The sequence below is a fragment of the Desmodus rotundus genome, chromosome 10 (assembly GCF_022682495.2).
Source record: "Desmodus rotundus isolate HL8 chromosome 10, HLdesRot8A.1, whole genome shotgun sequence".
NCBI classification, from domain to species: Eukaryota; Metazoa; Chordata; class Mammalia; order Chiroptera; family Phyllostomidae; genus Desmodus; species Desmodus rotundus.
The window spans coordinates 56,860,039-56,882,965 of record NC_071396.1 but is presented as its reverse complement, the minus strand read 5'-3'; the positions used below and the strand labels follow the sequence as shown (position 1 = coordinate 56,882,965).

General features: G+C 42.4%; 1 protein-coding gene across 2 annotated transcripts; it reads left to right on the top strand.

Moving 5' to 3' along the window:
- The first annotated feature begins 2,555 nt into the window (after window positions 1-2,555).
- On the top strand, window positions 2,556-9,575 carry GP9 (glycoprotein IX platelet). 2 transcript variants are annotated; one of them, XM_071219508.1, is made up of 2 exons: window positions 2,556-7,582; window positions 8,551-9,575. In XM_071219508.1, the coding sequence occupies exons 1-2, from the start codon at window positions 7,435-7,437 to the stop codon at window positions 9,090-9,092; spliced, it is 690 nt and encodes a 229-aa protein (XP_071075609.1). In that variant the 5' UTR covers window positions 2,556-7,434; the 3' UTR covers window positions 9,093-9,575. The 2 variants fall into 2 exon arrangements, with proteins under 2 accessions (XP_071075609.1, XP_045043792.1); XM_045187857.3 differs by having other exon boundaries at window positions 7,497-7,582; window positions 8,547-9,575.
- The last annotated feature ends 13,352 nt before the right edge of the window (window positions 9,576-22,927 follow it).

Here is a 22,927-nt window from a genome sequence, read left to right as displayed (position 1 = left end):
TTTCTTCATTCTGTTCTAGTTGAATGTTTGTTCCTATTGCTCCAAATCATTGATTTGAGTCCCTGTTTCCTTCCCTTCAGTGTTGGTTCCCTGTATATATTCATTTATTTCACTTTGCATAGCCTTCACTTTTTCCCCGTTTTTGCAACCACACTTAATCATTTCTGTGAGCATCCTGATTACCAGTGTTTTGAACTCTGCATCTGATAGGTTGGCTATCTCTTCATTGCTTATTTCTATTTGTGGACCTCTGATCTTTTCTTTCATTTGGGCCATATTTCTTTGTCTCAGCACACCTGTTTTGTTTGTTTGTTTGTTTGTTTTCCCAATGGTTACAATATTATCAACTGGAATTCTTTTTGTAGAAACATATTTAAACTTTTTAAGAAATTTATGATGAAATTAAAATAAATGTGTATTTTAGAAACACTTATGTAGAATTGTTATGGCCATTTTTCACTTTCTGCCCAGCACTCCTTCCTCTCTCTTTCTTTCTTTCTTTTTAAATATATTTTTTATTTTTTTTACTTATTTTATTGTTGTTTAATTATAGTTGTCTGCATTTTCTCCCCACCCCTCCCCCCAACCCCATCCAAACCCACCTCCCCCACTTGCTTCAAGCCTCCACCTTGGTTTTCTCCATGTGTCCTGTATAGTAGTTCCTGAAACCCTTCTCCCCACTGTCCCCTGCCTCCTCCCCTCTGGCTATTGTTAGATTGTTCTTAACTTCAGTGTCTCTGATTATATTTTGTTTGCTTTTTTCTTCTGTTGATTATGTTCCAGTTAAAAGTGAGATCATATGGTATTTGTCCCTCACTGCCTGGCTTATTTCACTTAGCATAATGCTCTCCAGTTCCATCCATGCTGTTGCAAAGGGTAGGAGCTCCTTCTTTCTCTCTGCTGTGTAGAATTCCATTGTGTAAATGTACCATAGTTTTTGGATCCACTCATTTGCTGACGGGCACTTAGGTTGCTTCCAGTATTTGGCTACTGTAAATTGTGCTGCTATGAACATTGGGTGCAGAGGTTGTTTTGGATTGGTGATTCAGGGCTCTTAGGGTATAATCCCAGCAGTGGAATTGGTGGGTCAAAAGGCAGTTCCATTTTTAGTTCTGTGAGAAAATTCCATACTGTTTTCCACAGTGGCTACGTCAGTCTGCATTCCCACCAACTATGTACTAGGGTTCCCTTTTCTCCACATCCTCTCCAACATTTGTTTGTTGATTTGTTTATGTTGGCCACTCTGACTAGTGTGAGATGGTATCTCATTGTGGTTTTAATTTGCACCTCTCTGATGGCTAGTGATGCTGAGCATCTTTTCATATGTTTCTGGGCCCTCTGTATGTCTTCGTTGAAGCAACTCTGTTCAAGTCCTTTGCCCATTTTTTAATTGGGTTGTGTGTCTTCCTGGAGTGCAGTCATGTCAGTTCTTTATATATTTTGGAGATCAGGCCCTTGTCTGAGGTATCATTGGCAAATATGTTTTCCCATACAGTTGGTTCTCTTTTCATTTTAATGCTGTTTTCTTTAGCCATGCAGAAGGTTTGTAATTTGATGAGGTCCCATTTGTTTATCCTTTCCTTGTCCCTTGCTTTAGAGGATGTGAGGATGTTGCTGAGCAGAAAGTCTGAGATTTTCTTGCCAATGTTTTCCTCTAGGACATTTATGGTGTTACGACTTATATGTAAGTCTTTTGTCCACCTTGAATTTATTTTTGTGTATGGTGTACGTTGGTGATCGAGTTTCATTTTTTTGCACGTAGTTGTCCAGATCTCCCAACACCAATTGTTGAAGAGGCTATTTTTACTCCAATTTATGCTTCTTTGTCAAATATTGATTGCCTGTAGAGACTTGGGTTTATGTCTGGGCGCTCTGTTCTGTTCCATTGGCCTATGTGTCTCTTTTTATGCCAGTACCAGGCTGTTTTGATTACAGTGGCATTGGAATACAGTTCGATATCAGGTATTGTGATCCCTCCTGCTTTGTTCTCTTAAAATTGCTTCAGCTATTCTGGGTTGTTTATGGTTCCATATACATTTCTGAAATACTTGTTCTATATCTGTGAAATATGTCATGGGTACTCTAATAGGGATTGCATTGAATCTATAAATCTCTTTGGGTAGTAAGGCCATTTTGATGATGTTAATTCTTCCAATGCATGAGCATGGTACATGCTTCCATTTGTTTGCGTCTTCCTTAATTTCTTTCTTCAATGTAGTGTAGTTTTCCGAGTATAGGTCTCCTACCTCCTTGGTTAGGTTTATTCTTAGGTACTTTATTTTTCTTGTTGCTCTATCAAGTGGGATTTTTTTCCTGATTTCTGTTTCTGCTGTTTCATTGTTGATATACAGGAATGCCTTTGATTTCTGAATATTGACTTTGTATCCAGCTGTTTTGCCAAATTCATTTCCTAGGTCAAGTAGTTTTTTGGTGGAGTCTATAGGATTTTCCATGTACACTATCATGTCATCTGCAAACAGTGAGAGTTTCATTTCCTCCTTTCCAATTTGGATGCCTTTTATTGCTTTTTCTTGTCTGATTGCTGTGGCTAGGACTTCCAATACTATTTTGAATACGAGTGGTGAGAGAGGGCATCCTTGTCTTGTTCCTGATCTTAGTGGGGAAGCTCTAAGTTTTTGTCCATTGAGTATGATGCTGGTTGTAGGTCTCTCAGATATGGCCTTTATTATGTTGAGGAATGTTCCCTCTATTCCCACTTTACTGAGTGTTTTATCATAAATGGGTGCTATACCTTATCAAATGCTTTTTGTGCATCTTGATATGATCATGTGATTTTTGTCTTTGCTTTTGTTTATGTGGTGTATTGTATTTATTAATTTGTGAATATTGTACCATCCTTGCATCCCTGGGATGAATCCCACTTGATCATGGTGTATGATCTTTTTAATGTATTGGTGGATGTGGTTTGCCAATATTTTGTTGAGAATTTTAGCATCTATGTTCATCAGCGATGTTGGCCTGAGGTTTTCTTTCTTTGTTTTGTCTTTATCTGGTTTTGGCATTAGTATGATGTTGGCTGCATAAAAAGAGTTTGGGAGTCTTCTGTCTTTTGAATTTTTTGAAAAAATCTGTGGAGGATGGGCGTTATCTCTTCCTTAAATGGTTTGTAGAATTCTCCTGTTAGCACACCTGTTTTGTTGTAAGGGGTGGATCCTTAGGTATTCATCAGGACAGGGAAACCCTTATTGTTCCTTGTGGTGCTGTCTGTGAGGGGAGGGTTTAGAGAGGGAACAATGCTTCTTTTTCTGTTGTCTGCTGGCTTTCAGTCACTTCCCCTGCTACCTACAAGCAAATTGGGCCCTTCTGTTGCTAATTCCTGGTGGGTGGGTTTGTGTGCATTCTAAGATGCTGTGGGTCTCTGGAATGAACTCTCCTGTGAGGGTGGGAGTTTCTCCCACTGCCACAACCCTCATAGGTTTTTAACAGCAAATGGTTTTGAGGCTTCCTTTTCCCATGCTGGAAGCCTGGGTTGTGTGGTCTGTATACGTACTTATCCAAAAAGATCATACAGTTGTTCAATAGACATGAAAAGATGCTCATTGTTACCAGTCATCAGAGAAATGCAAAGTAAAACCACAATGAGATTGTTACAGAACAGACCTGGTGGGGTGAACGATATACTATTACTGAATGGACCCACGCTTGTGCTCTGGGGGTCTCCCCCAACCCCGTATTAGGTTTGTCTTGCCCGCCACCAGGGAAGGACATCTCTCAATGCCAGAGATTCGCGAAAAGGAAAGGGATTATTTATTTCAAGAGTTATACAATCTTAAGAGTAATGACTTAATGTCTTCATTGATATCCCAAAGTCCTTTAGAATATCCACAAACGCACAGTCCTTCCTTCCCCCTCTGCCCAATCTGGGGTACTGTATCGAAATAAAAGAAATAGAAGTCTGTGGTTCTTCTCTGCCCAAGCCACATGGTCCCAAAAAATCCCCACATGGTTACTGCGCCTGGGTTTAAATCCCAGCGCCAATCTTCTGCTGTACCATTTCTAACTCCTCCCACAATTGGCCACAGCTGCCAGCATTCCTGTATTTTTCCAGCTTTCCTGGGCTGCCATAGTAAGTCCGGGCAGGTGTGGCCCTGTGGTGTGGAGCCAATCATCTCGAAGTTCTTACGCGGGCTCTGTAACCGGGGGGAGTTGCCTCCCAGTTATATCATGGGTTGAAGCCACTCCCATCTCCCTGGCTCAAAGCATGGCCACAGCTGTTTAACATATTTATGAAACCAGTTAAAGGTTATAGATATGTTAAATGACCATTCTAGAGGTTATCTGTAAAAGTGTTGCTATTCAAAACAACTCTCAATGGTCCTGCTCCATGTATCCCATCCCCCAGCTCAGACTTGTGGGGGTGAGGACATCATATATATATATATTCTAATATTTCCTGGACACTGAGTTCTGGACCCCATTACAAATCCCTCTTTGCCCCCCCCTCACCCCCAGCCCTTGGCTGCACCCTGTTACAAGATATCACCTCACCCTTTTCAGAATGGCCATTATCAATAAATCAACAAACAATTGCTGGTGAGGATGTGGAAAAAGGGGGACCCTCTTACACTGTAGCCAGGAATGCAGATTGGTAGAGCCACTGTTGAAGGCTGTATGTAATTAGCTCAAAAATTAAAAATTAAAATTGCCTTTTTCTCAGCAATTCCCTTCTTGGAATTAAACCAAAGGAGTGTGAATTTGAAAGAGTATAAGCACCTCTATGTTCATTGCAGTGTTGTTTACAATTGCCAAGATTTGGAAGCATCCTAAGTGTCATCAGTAGATAAATGGATAAAACAACTATGGTACATGTACAGTGTGGAATGCTACTCAGCCATAAAAAAAGAAAAATGATTTTTGTCCTTTGAAACATCATGGGTGGACCTGGAGAACATTATGCCAAGTGAAATAAGCCAGTCAGAGAAAGATAAGTACCATATGATTTTACTTATATGTGGAATCTAATGAACCATGTGAACTAACAAGTAAAACAGAGACAGACCCATAGATAGGGAGTAGGCTGACAGCTCTCTGGGGGTGGGAGGGTGGGGGGATGGAGGGTTCAAGCCAAAAAGAAAAATGACTCATAAACATAGAAAATAATGTGGTGATTTCTGGGGGGAGGGGTGAGTGGAGGTGGAAGAGGTTATAACATTAATATTAAACATTAGGTTATAATATTAGGTAATGGAAAAAAATACAATAAAAATTTTTAAAAAGGGGGGAATTTTATTTGAAACAAAGTAAGACCCCGAATAACCTCAGCAATCTTGTGAAAGAAGAACAAAGCTGGATGTATCACAACTCTGGATTATCAAACTGTGCTATAAGGCCATTGTTATAAAAACAGCCTGATACTGATATAAGAACAGATATAAATATCAATGGAGCAGAAGAGAGAGCCCAGGAGTAAACTCATGCCTGTATGAACAATTGATATTTAACAAAGGTGGCAAGAGCATACAATGGAGCAAAGACAGTCTTTAATAAGTGGTGTTGGGAAAACTGGACAGTTATAATACATGCAAAAAAAATTGAAACTAGACTACCAACTTATATCATGAAAAAATAAACTCAAAATGGATAAAAGACTTAAATGTAAGTCATGAAACCATAAAAATCCTAAGAGAAAACATAGGCAGTAAAATCTCAGATATCCCATGTTGCTATATTTTTGCCAATATATCTCCTAAAACACAGGAAACAAAGGAAAAAAATAAACAAATAGGACTATATCAAATTCAAAAGCTTCTACACAGCTAAAGTAACCGTCAGCAAGATGAATAGGGAACCCACTGTATGGGAGAACATTTTGCTAATGATACATCTGATAAGGGTTCGATCTCCAAAATACACAAAGAACTAATACAACTCAATACCAGGAAGACAAACAACCCAATTAAGAAATGGGCAAAACATCTGCTCAGCATCACTAATCAACAGAGAAAAGAACACTCACTGAGGAGTGAGATATCACCTTATACTTGTCAGAATGGCTACCATCAATAAACAAACAATTTTTGGTGAGGATGTGGAGAAAAGAGAATCCAGTGCACTGTTGGTGGGAATGCAGTCTGGTGCAGCCACTATGGAAAACAGTGTGGAGTATCCTTTAAAAATTAAAAATTGGAACTTCCTTTGACCCAGCAATTCCACTTCTGGGAATATATTCTAAGGATACTGGAACACCCAAGACAAAAAAATTATATGCAATCCTATGTTCGTAGCAGCGCTATGTACAACAGGCAAGATTTGGAAACAGCTAAGTGCCCACTAGAAGATGAGTGGATAAAAAAGCAATGGTACATTTATACAATGGAATACTATGCAGCAGGAAGCACTAAAAAAGAAGAAACTCTTACATTTTGCAACAGTGTGGATGGACCTGGAGAATATTATGCTAAGTGAAACAAGCCAGTCAGTGAAAGACAAATACCATATGATCTCATTTATATTTGGAATTTAATGAACACAATAAACTAACAGACAAAGTAATAACAGAAGCTTAGATACATGAAACTGACAGCTGCCAGAAAAGAAATTGGGGCAGGATGAAAGATGGTGAAGTGATTAACCAAAGAACATTTATGCACAACCCATGAACACATGGGGATTGACTTAGTCCAGGAAGAAGGTGGACCTGGGTGGAGGTGGGGAAAGGGAGGAAATGCAGGAACAACTGTACCAGCAGAAATAATAAAAATAAAAATAAAAATAAATAAATTAAAAAAATAAAATTTAGAGATACAATTAAATAAAAAATACATTTCCCCTTTAAAGGGAACTTTATTTCACTAACAAATGGAAAACTGATGACACTTCCCTAAGTAGAATTAGCTATAGAAATAAATATAATGCAAATCAAATAATAGCCTTACATTCCACCTAGAGAGTAATGTCTGATAGGCACTCTGAACCTCAAGCCTATATGCCTGTATTTTTAAAATGGGATCAGGAAGTGTTAGAACATGCTAATGATGTAATGGCAGCAAACAAAGCTTTTTTCCTTGACCTATTCAGGGCCGAAGAAAATTGAAAACTAAATCACCCTCCCCAGTAGGATTCTTGGCCTGCCCGTGGTTGCTGCCCAACTCACATCTCTGTGAGGCAAGCAGGACAGGGGTTATTGCTTCCATTTTCCAGTTAATGAAAACTGAGAGCGAGAGAAGCAACTAGTAAAGCCACTCATCTCTGGGGCCTCCCTCCTCCTAGAAATTCTCCCCTACACCTGGGTCCAGATGCAGGGCCTTTTTTGTCCTCCCACACACCCTGAACTGAGACTCATTGAGGCATTGGTGATTCAGTGACATGAACTATTGGCCTGCTTCTATAAACTCAGATTAACCTAAACTTCTGTACCCAAGGAACTGAGACACCAGCGCCCCCTGCCTTTGGAGATAGGCCCTCCAGGGCTGTATGCAGGGGATAAGCCAGGCTATTTTTATCACTTCCTTCCTCCTTCTCAAGCAGTGGCCACTGTCAGCGGCTTTACATAGAACTCACTTCAGCCTCAACCAGGACAGTTTAGGCCACAGAAAGGGAAACCTGACTGTAGTCCTCAAAGGTAAGTGACCCTCCTTATTACTCAATACTACCTCCCACACCAGGGACCCCTCCCAGGTTAAGAGGAGGCCAGCTGTCAAGTTCTGCCTCTGTGCCTTTTTTTGCTCTCCCTTTTAGAAGATGGGGTTGGTAGGAGCATTCACTCTGAGACACCTACTCTTTGGCTAAGTCAATTCATTGGTTTATTCAATGAAAATTCATTGAAAGCTTGCCCTAGGGTGAGGAGGGGCAGGAGGTTGGGAGAGCTTGTCTTAGAAAGGTGGGAAACAGTGTGGAGAGGAGGCAGTGAATTAGGCAGAAAACGGGCTCATGAGACCTAAGTTTGAATTTGGTTTCTGGCACAGACAACTGCGTGCCCTGTACAAATCACTCTTTGTCTCTGGGCCTCAATTCCCCAAGCCTGGATAATTGTCTCTCCAGAGGAAGCCCTTCCTGAGTTCCCTTTGCCGCCCCCACCTCAGGATCCTTGTTGTGCTCTTTTAAAATGATTATCATGTAAGAGTTCACTTAGCGATAGCAAGTTGTTAGAAATTGATGGGATGAGGTGTGGTATGTGAAGTCCGTACCATCCGCCTAACCCCAGGCCTAGGCAGGGAGGATGGAAGCAGCCTTTCCTGCCTCTAGCAAGCAAAGGCCAGGACTGTAAATCATGTAGCAGGGACCTGCTCCCCCCACCTCCTCAGGTCCTGCCCCCTTCAGAAGTTACCCCTGCTCCCTTCCCCACCTCAGCCACCCTCACTGTCCTATCTTCTGAGTATTCAGTGAGGGTCAGCCAGACCCAGGTTTGGCACACTTCACTTCCTTCAGTCTTCACCAAAGTTTCGCACACAAGAAAGCTGAGGCCTGAGAAGGTAACGGTCCCTTGACCCAGGTCAGATACCATTTTGTCTATGGTACCCACTGGTTCTTGGGATGGGGTGCAGGCTGCTAGGCACTCCCTCACCTCACTGCCACTCTCCCCACAGCCAGCCTGCACAATGCCTACCTGGGCAGCCCTGTTCCTTCTCTGGGCTACCACAGAGGCCACCAAGGACTGCCCTGCACCATGCACCTGCCAGGCTCTGGAAACCATGGGGCTGTGGGTTGACTGCAGAGGGCGAGGGCTCACATCCTTGCCTGCCCTGCCAGCCCACACCCGCCACCTCCTGATGGCCAACAACAGCCTTCATTCCATGCCCCCTGGCACCCTCGACAACCTGCTCCAGCTTCAGACACTCGACGTGACACAGAACCCCTGGCACTGTGACTGCAGCCTCACCTACCTGCGCCTCTGGCTGGAGGACCACACACCCGAGGCCCTGCCACATGTCCACTGTGCCAGCCCTGGCCTTGCCACCATCCACCCACTGAACCAGCTCACAAGCTATGAGCTGGGCAACTGCGGCTGGCAGCTACAGGCATCATGGGCCTACCCAGGGGTCTGGTGGGATGTGGCACTGGTTGTTGTGGCCACAATGGGCCTGGCTCTCCTGGCAGGTCTGCTGTGCATTGCCACAGAGTCTCTGTACTGATCCTAGGCTCCCAGAGTCACCCTCAGGCCCGGCAGCCAGGACCTGAGCCCCACCTCAGATTCCACCAGCCCTGATCAGCCAGACTACCTGTAACAAAAAATAAACTGGCTGCTCAGCCATTTTATCCAAGCTCAGAGATTGTTTTTTTTTTTAATTTCTTTTTTTGATATATTTATTGATTATGCTATTACAGTTGTCCCATTTCCACCCCTTCCCTCAACTCCATCCTGCCCACCTCCTCCCTCCCACATTCCCCCCCTATAGTTCATGTCCATGGGTCATACTCATAAGTTCTTTGGCTTCTATATTTCCTATACTATTCTTACCCTCCCCCTGTCTATTTTCCACCTATCATTTATGCTATTTATTTTCTGTACCTTTCCCCCCCCTCTCGCCCTCCCAATCCCCTATTGATAACTCTCCATGAGATCTCCATTTCTGTGGTTCTGTTTCTGTTCTAGTTGTTTGCTTAGTTTTCTTTTGTTTTTGTTTTAGGTGTGGTTGTTAATAACTGTGAGTTTGCTGTCATTTTTACTGTTCATATTTTTTATCTTCTTTTTCTTAGGTAAGTCCCTTTAACATTTCATATAATAAGGGCTTGGTGATGATGAACTCCTTTAACTTGACCGTATCTGAGAAGCACTTTATCTGCCCTTTCATTCTAAATGATAGCTTTGCTGGATAGAGTAATCTTGGATGTAGGCCCTTGCCTTTCATGACTTGGAATACTTCTTGCCAGCCCCTTCTTGCCTGTAAGGTTTCTTTGGAGAAATCAGCTGACATTCTTATGGGAACTCCTTTGTAGGTAACTGTCTCCTTTTCTCTTGCTGCTTCTAAGATTCTCTCCTTCTGTTTCATCTTGGGTCATGTAATTATGATGAGCCTGGTGTGTTCCTCCTTGGGTCCAGCTGCTTTGGGCCTTTCTGAGCTTCCTGGACTTCCTGGAAGTCTGTTTCCTTTGCCAGATGAGGGAAGTTCTCCTTCATTATTTGTTCAAATAAGTTTTCAATATTTTGTTCTTCCTCTTCTCCTTCTGGCACCCCTATAATTCGGATGTTGAAACGTTTCAAGATGTCCTGGAGGTTCCTAAGCCTCTCCTCGTTTTTCTGAATTCTTGTTTCTTCATTCTTTTCTGGTTGGATGTTTCTTTCTTCCTTCTGGTCCACACCATTGATTTGAGTCCCAGTTTTCTTCGCATCACTATTGTTTCCCTGTACATTTTCCTTTGTTTCTCTTAGCATAGGCTTCATTTTCTCATCTAGTTTTCGAACAAATTCAACCAATTCTATGAACGTCTTAATAGCCAGTGTTTTGAACTGTGTATCTGATAGATTGGCTATCTCTTCCTCACTTAGTTGTATTTGTCTGGAGCTTTGAAGTGTTCTGTCATTTGGGCCATTTTGTTTTCCTTTGTCTTGGTGCGTCTGTTACTTAAAGGGGCGGAGCCTTAGGTGTTCCCTGGGGTGGGGTAAGGCTGGTCACTGCGCTGTGACGTTGAGCTGTGAAGCTGTACGTGGGGCCGGGCCGAGAGGGAGCAATGGCGTCTGCTCCACTCTCCACCTGTATCTCAGTCACTGCCTCCGCTACCCACAATCAAATTGGGCCCCTCTGGTGCTGGTTCCTGAGTGGGTGGGCTTGTGCACACTCCAGGCCCCTGTGGGTCTCTCCAACGACCTCTCCTGTGAGGCTGGGAGTCTCTCCTGCTGCCGCCCCAACCCCCAGGGGCGTTTTCAATCAGAGGTCTGAGGCTTTATTTCCCCACGCTGGAGCGCTGGGTTACATGGTCCGCTTAGCTCCCTGCCATTCGTCCCAGTTTATCTGTGCGCGAATGTGGGGCCCTGGGGTGCTACCCGCCGCTCTGCCTTCCCCGTTCTCCGCCACTCTGAGTCCAGCCCTCAGTTTATCTGTGCGCGAATGTAGGGCCACAGGGTCTGCTAGTGGTCAGACTGCCTGCCTTGTTCATCCCACACTCCGCCAGTCTCGGTCCTGCCACGGCCACATGAGTCCTCTCCGCCCCTGTGCCCATCTCTGCCCCTCCTACCGGTCTGGATGAATGTTTCTTTTTTATCTACTTGGTGTCGGACTTCCTTGCCATTCCATTTTCTGTCAGTTCTAGTTGTGTGAGGAGGCGCAGTGTGTCTTCCTACGCCGCCATCTTGGTTCCCTACCAAGATTGTTTTTCCTCTTAGCTTCTCCTGGAAACCTGGATTTATTTATTTTTTTTTTTATGACTAGATATCAATTGGTGTTTGTCCCCCAAGTTTCTAGTAAAATGGGCTGTCCAACTTCCTTCCACCCCCCTCCCCCGCAATTCCACAATATGGATATCCAGAGCCCTTCCCCAGGGCCTGCCAGGTCCCAGGGTGTCAGTTCTCAAACCCTGCCCTATCTACTAGCACCAACTTCCCACATGGGCCACTCTAGACAGCCCAGGCCAATTGCACATCAATATTCAGTTCCTCTCCAAATTCAAAAGAGAAAACTTTCTCACAACATAGCAGTGAACAGACAGGAGGTACTGAAGAGGGCATTGGTCATCTCTGCAACAGGCATATACTGAAAGACACTTCATTCCCAATATTATTGCCTTTGACCACTCTGGCCCTGAGGCCATCTGGGTTCACCTGGCCCTATCCTTTCTCTTCTTCTGTTGCACTAGTTTCACTCCCCTTTACTTCCTCCCTACCCCTCTTCTTCAGAAACAAAACATTAAATCACTCCATTTCTCATTGAAATGACTTCCTTCCTGGTGCTGACATCAGACACCTACAAACTCTGGGGTTCCACTTCCACCCCATGTACCAGATTCTTCAAACAAGATACTTCTGTCCCTCAGAGGAGTTACAGTGCTAGCAGATAAAATAAACTTTTCTACACCTTACAAGATAACATTTAAGTTTGTTACTGGCCAATCAGAATGCAAATATAATTACACCAAGGTCCCTCGCTTAAGGAACTGTCCCATGTAGTGGTCCTATGACACAGAAGGTGCCACAAGGAAGGCCAAGTGGGCACTGAGTGCCACTGAAGGGCACCTACTCACAGAAGTGAGGCTAGAATAGCCCCAAACTCAAGGTGAAGGATGAACAGTAGGAAGTGGTGGAGACTGGCAAATCAGAGATCCTGGGTTCCATCCAAAGAGGTTTGGACAGATGCTACCATGTGGAGATGAGGACCCAGGTGGGCCAAGGTGCCCAGTATTCCATTCTTCTAGAGACTGAAATCTATATTTTTATGTGAAATCTCTGAATTATTCAACTGTTGGCAACTAAATAAAAAATTTAATTGATTTATCAATAAGACAAAACATATATTATCAATTAGATGGAGCATAGGCTGAGAGTCTATAATTTGTGCACTAGGAATCAGCTATAACAATGTTACTTAATGAAAACAATAGTAAAAGCTGTCATCTACTTATTGGGCACATAGTATGCAGCCCCTCACAATGGTCATTTTTCTGCACCCTGTGAAAATCCTGAGAGGAAGATAGTGTCCTCCCACCCTCATTGAGTGGGTCTCCACTGTTTCCCACCACCATTCCCTCATTTCTGCTGTTACCACTAGCACTAAACAACCATGGACTTTATCCCCATTATAAGTAAAATGCCAGCTCTGTCACTGCTGTTAATCTATCCATTCCCCATGACATCATCCTCATGATTGTCTCCTTTATGAGTATTTTCTTTTTCTTTTTTAAAAAAATATTCTATTTATTTTTAGATAGAGGGGAAGGGAGGCAAAAAGGGAGGGGAACATCAATGTGTGGTTGCCTCTCGCGCGTCCCCCACTGGGGACTTGGCGCGCAATCCAGGCATGTGCCTTGATTGAGAATTGAACCAGCAACCCTTTGGTTCACGGGCTGGTGCTCAATCCACTGAGCCACACCAACCAGGGCTCCTTCATGAGTATTTTCAAAATCTAGCTGCTTATGGAGAATTTGTTGAGGTAATTTTTACTAGCCACTGTGACATAACTACCACATCTTGCTTACCCCAACTTGAAATTTGCGCCCCAAACCCCATACTTTTTGGTGTGGTCAGTTGTTCACCAGAAAGCCTTCTATAGGACTCCTGGCTCCTGCTAAGCCTGTTCTCTCAGGCTTTCTCAAAGACCTCTGATGGCCTCCTGCCATCTTCTGGCCAGTGGACAAGCAGAGACAGCAAAGAGGAATGTACAGATGTTCATGGCCAGGCCTAAAAATGTGCAGATGACCTTCATAAGCAATTTTTTCCTCAAACCCAGTCACTGGCACCACCCTAACTGCAGAGGAGGCCTGCAAACATGTTCTTTGTGTGTGCCCAGCAACAGGCAGCCAGTGGGCATCTGGCAATTGTCAGCTCCACATGTTAAGTTAATGTGCCTGATCAGAAAGAAGACATGCTGCAGAAAGGGCTTTTGTGAAGTGGTGGGCACTCTTAGGGGATACATGCTGAGTCTTGGCCCTGAGACACAGCCAGACTCAGCTCCTAACACAGTGTCCATCTCGTGTTTTTTGCACATACAGTTACCCATACCTCCTGTGAGCAAAAATGAGCACACAAACATGCACACATGACATTCTTCCAAGGGCTCCATGCCAACCCAGGCAGGACTCCCACCATCTCCAGACCCTGGTGATGTCACATGAAACTAGATGAGAGCATATTTCCTCATGGGGCAAAGAATGTACTTCAGCATCTGTGCATGTGCATGAGATGGCAAAGAGCACAAGGTGGAAGGCTCTGTCCAGGCTAAGGTCTGCCCAAGTTGGGGACCAGTGATTCCATGGCCTGGGGAACATTCTAAGAACAGAGTCTAAGTTGGCAGACACCCAGGCCTCTGACTGCCAACTTCCTAAATGGCTTTAGGAGTTGGAATCCTCATTCTAAATCACTCTGGATAATAAACAGTGATGATTTACACTTTATGTTTGGGAAAATGTCTCAAGAGCTTGGTAAAGTTTTATTGTTTTAGATGTGACTGTAATATAGTGAATAGGATAAAGAGAGGAGAGCTATAGTACTTTTTAAAATTGTTGTTTAGTTATAGATGTCCCAGTGGGCCTCCCTATTGGTTTCCCCTGTGCTGGCCACTCCCTGCACAGTCAGTCCCCACCTCGCTGTCCTTGTCTATGGGTCCTTTATGTATGTTCCTTGACTTGACCCTTCCCTATCTTTAAAAAATATATATATATTTATTATGACATTACAGTTGTCCCATATTTCCCTTTATTCACTCTGCCCTGCACCTCCCCTCCTAACTTCATTTCCCCCTCTTAATTCATGCCCATGGGTTGTACATGTAAGTTCTTTGGCTTCTACATTTCTTATAATATTCTTAACCTCCCCCTGTCTATTTTCTACCTACCATTTTTGCTTCTTATTCCCTGTACCTTTTCCCACATTCCCTCCTCCCAATCCCCACTGATAACCCTCCATGTGATCTTCATTTCTGTGGTTCTGTTCCTATTATAGTTGTTTGCTTAGTTTTTGTTTTTGTTTTTTAGGTTCAGTTGTTGATAGTTGTGAGTTTGTTGTCATTTTACTGTTCATATTTCTTATCTTCTTTTTCTTAGGTAACTCCCTTTAACATTTCATATAATAGTGGCTTGGTGATGATGAATTCCTTTAACTTGACCTTATCTGAGAAGCACTTTATCTGCCCTTCCATTCTAAATGAAAGCTTTGCTGGATAGAGTAATCTTGGATATAGGTCCTTGCCTTTCATGACTTTGAATACTTCTTTCCAGCCCCTTCTTGCCTGTAAGGTCTCTTTTGAGAAGTGAGCTGATAGTTTAATGGGAACTCCTTTGTAGGTAACTGTCATCTTTTCTCTTGCTGCTTTTAAGATTCTCTCCTTATCTTTAATCTTGTGTAATGTAATTATGACCTGCCTTGATGTGTGCCCCTTAGGTCCAACTTCTTTGGGACTCTCCGAGCTCCTTGGACTTCTTGGAAATCTATTTCCTTCGCCAGATTGGGCAAGTTCTCCATTATTTGTTCAAATAAGTTTTCAATTTCTTGCTCCTCCTCTTCTCCTTCTGACACCCCTATGATTCAGATATTGGAATGTTTAAAGTTGTCCCAGAGGTTCCTAAGTGTCTCCTCATTTTTTGAATTCTTGTTTCTTCATTCTGTTCTGGTTGAATGTTTCTTTTTTCCTTGTGGTCCAAACCGATGATTTGAGTCCTGGTTTCCTTCCTGTCATTGTTGGTTCCCTGTACATTTTCCTTTATTTCACTTTTAATAGCCTTCACCTTTCCCTCTATTTTGTGACTGTACTCAACCAATTCTGTGAGCATCCTCATTACCAGTGTTTTGAACTCTGCATCTGTTATGTTGGCTATTTCATCAATGCTTACTTGTATTTTTTCTGTAGCTCTGGTCTTTTCTTTAACTTGGGCCATTTTCTTTTCTTTTCTTTTTCTTTTTCTTTTTTTTGTCTAGGCATGCCTGTTATGTAGTAAGGGGCAGAGCCTTAGGTATTCACCAGGGTGGGAAACCCACATTGTACTGTGGCACTGTCTTTGGGGGAGGGGTCCGAGAGGGAACTATGTTACCTGCTCGGCTCTGGGCCAGCTTTCAGTCATTTCCCCTGCTACCCACAAGAAAATTGGGCCTGTCAGGTGCTGATTCCCAGTTGGGTGGGTTTGTGTAGGTTCTAGCACCCTGTGGGTCTCACCAATGAGCTCTCCTGTGAGAAGTTTCTCTCGCTGCCACAAACCCACAGGTATTTTCAGTCAGAGGTTTTGAGGCTTTATTTCCCCGCACTAGAGCCCAAGGTTGCGCAGTCTGTCACCCTCCCCAGTTTTTTCTCCCAGTTTATCCACACACAAATGTGGAACTGCCTACTCCGCCAGCTGCTGTCTTGTGTGGTCAGCCAGTCATAGCCTTGCCTGCCTTGGTCCTCCAGGTACTGTCTTGCCATGAGTCCTCTCTGCCCCAGCTCCCCGTCTCTACCCCTCCTACCAGTCTGGATGAATGTTTCTTTAACTCTTGGTTGTATGACTTCCATAGAATTGGATTTTATGGCAGTTCTGGTTGTTTTTGTTTTGAAATTTGTTGTTGTCCTTTCTTGATTGTGTGAGGAGGCATAGTGTGTCTACCTATGCCTCCATCTTGGTTGGAAGTCTATCAACCTTTTCCCTTTTTTACCCTATTATCCCCCTTCTCCTTCCCCTTGAGTCACTGTCAGTTTGTTCCTTACTTCCATATCTTTGGTTATATTTTGATTGCTAATTTATTTTGTTGATTAGGTTCCATTTATAGGGAATATCATGTTGTATTTCTCTTTCACTGCCTGGCTTATTTCATTGGCATAATACTCTCTAGTTCCATCCATGCAGTTGTAAATGGAAGGAGTTCTTTCTTCCTTTTGCTGCATAGTATTCCATCATGTAAATGTAACACTGTTGAAAAGTGTCTTCTTTTTATTATATTATATTTGTAGTTCTACAGATAGAATAACTGAAGATTATGGTGGCATGATGGAAAAATGCTTTTCTTCTTTTCTATACTCTGGGAGAACAGGGTTTTCCTTGCTCTGCACAAACATACTTAGGAAACGTATTGCTAACCTGATTTCAACTGAAAAATCACACTAATGTCTACTCACCAATGTCCTGCTCACCATATACTACTACAGAATAATGCAAACATTAGAACGGTGTGTAATTGTTATCCAAGCCCTGCTTAGCCTTTTTAGCATCATGATTGTTTTAATATCAGCTAAAAGAGAACTGAACCATAAGACTAACTACATAGGACAGCTATTCTCTTGTAGAAGAATAACAAGAGACAAAATGTAACACATTAGTGTACCCCTAAGGTCTTACTATTTCTTTAGAACTCTTCAATACTTACTTTCATGCAGTGCTCAAAGAACTGTTTACATTAGTTTGCCCTTTCCTACAAAAGAAACTTAATGCCATACTGATGTTGACTTCAGAGATAACACTATTTTTTGCTCTCTGCACAAACTAACCACTAATTGTAGTATAATGCGGAAATCCCTATGGTCATTACAACATCACTTGCTCATTCTATAAGCCTACTTCTGATTCTGACCACAATATCCAACAAAATGTTAACTTCAACTCAAAGTTGAACCTACACACAAGTATAACTACAATTTCCTTGCTATGAAAATGAAGAAGTCTAAGCAAGGTGAATGCCTATGAAACTTTTCACCAATATCAGAGGCTGAAAGTGCAAACTAACCCTGTCTCTACATTTTTCAACTAGACATCTGACGTGAAATACTACACAGCATTTTAACTGAGACCTGAGTGTCCCTGCTGTGCCATTAGCTAGCCTTAAATACCTTGCATGTACTCAAACCTACTTTCTATATTAAAAGTTCAGTGGAGGTAAGGGAAAATATCTTTCAAAACAACACAGTATAATATCCATGAAGTCTCTGTAGTGATTGCATGACAATTAGTGTAAGCATTAAGTAAATACACACAATGCTGCATTTTCCCAAATACTCCTTGATATGAATTAAACTAGACTGTTCAAACAAACTTTTTCGTGTTCTACAATGAAAGACAGATGCAGAACCCTCACTTTACCCCTCCATACCTATTATCCTCCCGGATTTGAGAATCTTGGGCAGCAGTAGTCAGGTAATGAGCTCTTTATGCTATTGCTGGTTAAAAAAGATTCCAAGAAAGCATACATTGCTCAGTACACAGAAAAATATGCTCCTTTCTTTCGAAAACTGGCTTCCTAATATCATTACCTTTACATTTCTACAGATAGGACAATGAAAGTTCCAGTGGCATGAGAGAGAAATGCTTTTCTTATTTTCTGTACTCTGGCAGAACGGGGTTTTCCTTGCTCTGCACAAACATACTTAGGAAACATAATGCTAACCTGATTTCAAGTTAAGAAATGCACTAATGTCTACTCACCATTTTTCTGCTAACCATTTTCTACTACAGAATACAGCCAAATGTTAGAGTGGTGTGTAATCACTATCCAAGGTGGACTTTGCATTTTTAGTATCATGATCCCTTGAATGTCAACTATAAGACATTCTGAACCATTAGACTAACTACATAGGACAGCTATTCTTATGTTGAAGAAGAAATAACAGGTGATAAAAGGTAACACTCTAGTATACTCATGAAGACGTAGTATTTCTTTAGAACTCTTCAATATTTACTTGCATGCAGTGCTCAAAGAACCGTTTACATTAGTTTGCACTTTCCTATGAAAGAAACTTAATGCCATACAGATGTTTACTTCAGAGGTAACACTATTTTTTGCTCTCTGCACAAACCAGCCGCTAATTGCAGTATGATACGGAAGTCCATATGGTCATTAGAGCACCACTTGCTCATTCTATAAGCCTACTTCTGATTCTGACCACAATATCCAACCAAATGTTGACTTCAACTCAAAGTTAAACCTACACACAAGTATAACTACAGTATCCATGCTATCAAAAGGAAAAAGTCTAAGCAAGGTGAATGCCTGTGAAACTTTTGAACAGAATATGAAGCTTAAAGTGGAAACTTACCCTTTCTCTCAATTTATCTGCTAGATACCTGATGTGAAATACTAAAAAGAATTTAAACTGAGACTCAATTGTCCCTGCTATGCCATTAGCTAGCCTTAAATACATTGCATGAACACAAGCCTACTTTCTATAATAAAAGTTTAAGGGAAATGAGGGAAATATCTTTCCAAACAACATGGTTTAATATCTATGAAGTCTCTGTGGTGATTATATGATGATTAGTGTTAACATTAAGTAATTACATACAACGCTGCATTTTCCCAAATACTCCTTGGTATGAATTAAACTAGATTGTTCAAGCAATTTTTTTGTGTGTTCTACAATGAAAGAGAGATGCGGAACATTCGCTTTATGCCTCCATACATATTTTCCCCCTAGGGAGCAGTAGTCAGGTAGCGAGCAAATATGCTTTTGCTGGTTAAAAATGATTCTCTGCATGAAAGCATACTTTGAGAGCTTCTGGCCAAGATGGAGGTGTAGGTAGACACACTGCGCCTCCTCGCACAACCGAAAGGACAACAATTTAAAAACAAAAAACAACCAGAACTGACAGAAAACCGAACTGTATGGAAGTCCGACAACCAAGGAGATAAAGAGGAAACATTCATCCAGACCTGTAGGAGGGGTGGAGACGGGCAGCCAGGGCAGAGAGGACTCGTGGCAAGGCAGCGGCTGGCAGACCCAGCGAGGTGGCGGATTGGGGACAGGGCAGGCAGTGTGGCCCCGCATTCGCACATAGATAAACTGGGAGGAACAGCAGGGGAGCGAAAAGTGCCGTGCAACCCAGGGCTCCAGGGTATAGAGATAAAGCCTCAAACCTCTGATTGAAAACACCTGTGGGGGTTGAGGTGGATGTGGAAAAACTCCCAGCCTCACAGGAGAGTTCCTTGGAGAGACCCACAGGGGCCTAGAGCGTTAACAAGTCCACCCACTCGGGAATCAGCACTAGAGGGGCACAGTTTGATTGTGGGTAGTGGAGGGAGTGACTGAGATCCAGCAGAGAGTGGAGCAAGTGCCATTGCTCCCTCTAGGCCCCTCCCCCACGTACAGAGTCACAGAACAGTGACCAGCATTACCCCGCCCAGGGAACACCTAAGGCTCCGCCCCTTTAAGTAACAGATGCACCAAGACAAAAAAAAAAAAAGAAAAATGGCCCAAATGACAGAACACTTCAAAGCTCCAGACAAATACAACTAAGTGAGGAAGAGATAGCCAACCTATCTGATGCATAGTTCAAAACACTGGCTATTAAGACATTCACAGAATTGGTTGAATTTGGTTGCAAATTAGACGAAAAAATGAAGGCTATGCTAAGAGAAACAAAGGAAAATGTACAGGGAACCAATAGTGATGCGAAGGAAACTGGGGCTCAAATCAATGGTGTGGACCAGAAGGAAGAAAGCAATATCCAACCAGAAAAGAATGAAGCAACAAGAATTTGGAAAAATGAGGAGAGGCTTAGGAACCTCCAGGACATCTTGAAATGTTTCAACATCCGAATTATAGGGGTGCCAGGAGAAGAGGAAGAACAAAAAATTGAAAACTTATTTGAACAAATAATGAAGGAGAACTTCCCCAGTCTGGCAAAGGAAATAGACTTCCAGGAAGTCCAGGAAGCTCAGAGAGTCCCAAAGCAGCTGGACCCAAGGAGGACACACCAAGACTCATCATAATTACATGACCCAAGATGAAACAGAAGGAGAGAATCTTAGAAGCAGCAAGAGAAAAGGACTGTACAGTTACCTACAAAGGAGTTCCCATAAGACTGTCAGCTGATTTCTCCAAAGAGACCTTACAGGCAAGAAGGGACTGGCAAGAAGTATTCCAAGTCGTGAAAGCCAAGGACCTACATCCAAGATTACTGTATCCAGCAAAGCTATCATTTAGAATGGAAGGGCAGATAAAGTGCTTCTCAGATAAGGTGAAGTTAAAGGAGTTCATCATCACCAAGCCCTTATTATATGAAATGTTAAATGGATTTATCTAAGAAAAAGAAGATAAAAATATGAACAGTAAAAATGACAGCAAACACAGTTATTAACAACCACACCTAAAGCAAAAACAAAAGCAAACTAAGCAAACAACTAGAACAGGAACAGAACCACAGAAATGGAAATCTCATGGAGGGTTATCAACAGGGGAGTTGGAAGGGGAGAGAGGGGGTAAAGGTACAGAGAATAAGTAGCATAAATGATAGGTAGAAAATAGACGGGGGGAGGGTAAGAATAGTATAGGAAATGTAGAAGCCAAAGAACTTATGAGTATGACCCATGGACATGAACTATAGGGGGGGAATGTGGGAGGGAGGGGGTGGGCAGAATGGAGTGGAGTGAGGGGGAAAATGGGACAACTGTAATTGCATAATTGATAAATATATATAAAAAAGCATACTTTGATCAGTATATCGAAAAATATGCTCCTTTCTTTTAAAAACTGGCTTCCTAATATCATTACCTTTACATTTCTACACTTAGAACAACCAAAGTTCCAGGTGGCATTAGTGAGAAATGCTTTTCTTCCTTTGTATTCTCTGGGAGAACAGGGTTTTCCTTGCTGTGCCTGAACATACCTAGGAAATGTAATGCTAACCTGATTTCAACTGAAAAACCACACTAAGGTCTACTCACCAATGTTCTGCTTACTGTATTTTTTACTATGGAATACGTCCAAAAGTTAGAGCAGTATGTAATTGCTATCCAAGCCTTACTTTGCCTTTTTAGCCTCATGATATTTTGAATCTCAGCCATAAGGGATCCTGAACCATTACTCTAACTACATAGAACGGGTATTCTTATGATGAAGAAGAAATAACAGGAGACAAAATGTAACACATTAGTATACGCCTGACGACTTAGTATTTCTTTAGAACTCTTCAATACTTACTTGTGCCTAGTGTTCAAAGCACTGTTTACATTAGTTTGCCCTTTTCTACAAAAGAGACATAATGCTATATCAATGTGGGTTCAGAGGTAACAGTATTTTATGCCCTCCCCACAAATGTGCCGCTAATTGCAGTATAATATGGAAGTCCATATGGTCATTAGAGCACCACTTGCTCATTCTATAAGCCTACTTCTGATTCCTACCATAATAACTAGCCCAATGTTAACTTCGTCTCAAGTTAAACTTAAACGCAAGTATAACTACAGTTTCCATGCTATCGAAAGGAAGAAGTCTAAGCAAAATGAATGCCAGTGAAACTTTTGACAAGAATCTGAAGATTAAAGCGCAAACTACCCTCTCTCTGCATTTGTCCACTAGACATCTGGCGTGAAATACTAAAGACAATTTAAACTGAGACTCGATTGTCCCTTCTATGCCATTGGGTAGCCTTAAATACATTGCATGAACACAAGCAGAGCAAGTATCTAAGGAAACAATGTATATTCTTTCTCTGCTCAGATTTGCCCCTGGGAGCCATCTGTTCCAGTACAAGGTTTCAGCTGCCTCTGGCACTGTTCCCAGGGTGAGTCAGGTGGGGAGAGCAAAGCAGCCAAGACACTAGGAGACTTTTACAGAAAGACTGAGGACTCAAGCTATGACAAAGCCAAGAAGTGAGGGTCTGTCTTTTCTTTTTCTTTTTTTTTTAATTTATTTTTATTCAGTTGCAATTGTCTGCATTTTCTCCCCATCCCTCCACCCACCCCAGCCACTCCCACCTCCCTCCCCCACCTCTACCCTCCCCCTTGATTTTGTCCTTGTGTCCTTTATAATAGCTCCTATAGACCCTTCTCCCCACTATCCCCTCCCCACTCCCCTCTGGCTATTGTTACAATGTTCTTAATTTCAATGTCTCTGGTTATATTTTGTTTGCTTTTTTTCTTTTGTTGATTATGTTCCAGTTAAAGGTGAGATCATATGGTATTTGTCCCAGGAGTGAGGGTCTTTCTGCCCCTTCTCTGAAGACCCCTAAGTCCTTCCCTGATGGCCCATTGTGACTGTGCCTGTCTTAGGTTTCCCCTCCTCTTTTGAAGGATCTTACCCATCATTAGCTAACCAGTCATCTGTCCAGGTGAAGCAGGGGGAAGTGAGGGAGGCAGGGGCTGCACTCCTGCCAGAAGGAAATGTTCCATCTCCTTAGTGGCTCATGTCCCCAAGGCCTTTCCACTCAGCTCTAGACGTGGGACCCTTATTGTCCATTAATGAGGCTACAGTCCCTGAAACTAGGCAGGATGGACCCCAACAATGATTATATTCACTTGAAATTCACAAACCTGGATAGTCCAAGTCATGTAGTAGATTACATGTATCGCTTAGTTAAGCTATGCTTTAGTGCTTGGAAGAACACATTGCAGAAATCTGTGGTGCAGAAGCTTATTCTATTTCAA

Bases quoted from the DNA above. Each gene is read 5' to 3' on its own strand.
- GP9 (XM_071219508.1), top strand. From the start codon at position 7,435: ATGCAGGGGATAAGCCAGGCTATTTTTATCACTTCCTTCCTCCTTCTC. The intron at 7,583-8,550 runs GTAAGTGACCCT...CCCCACAGCCAG, and splicing joins CCTGACTGTAGTCCTCAAAG to CCTGCACAATGCCTACCTGG.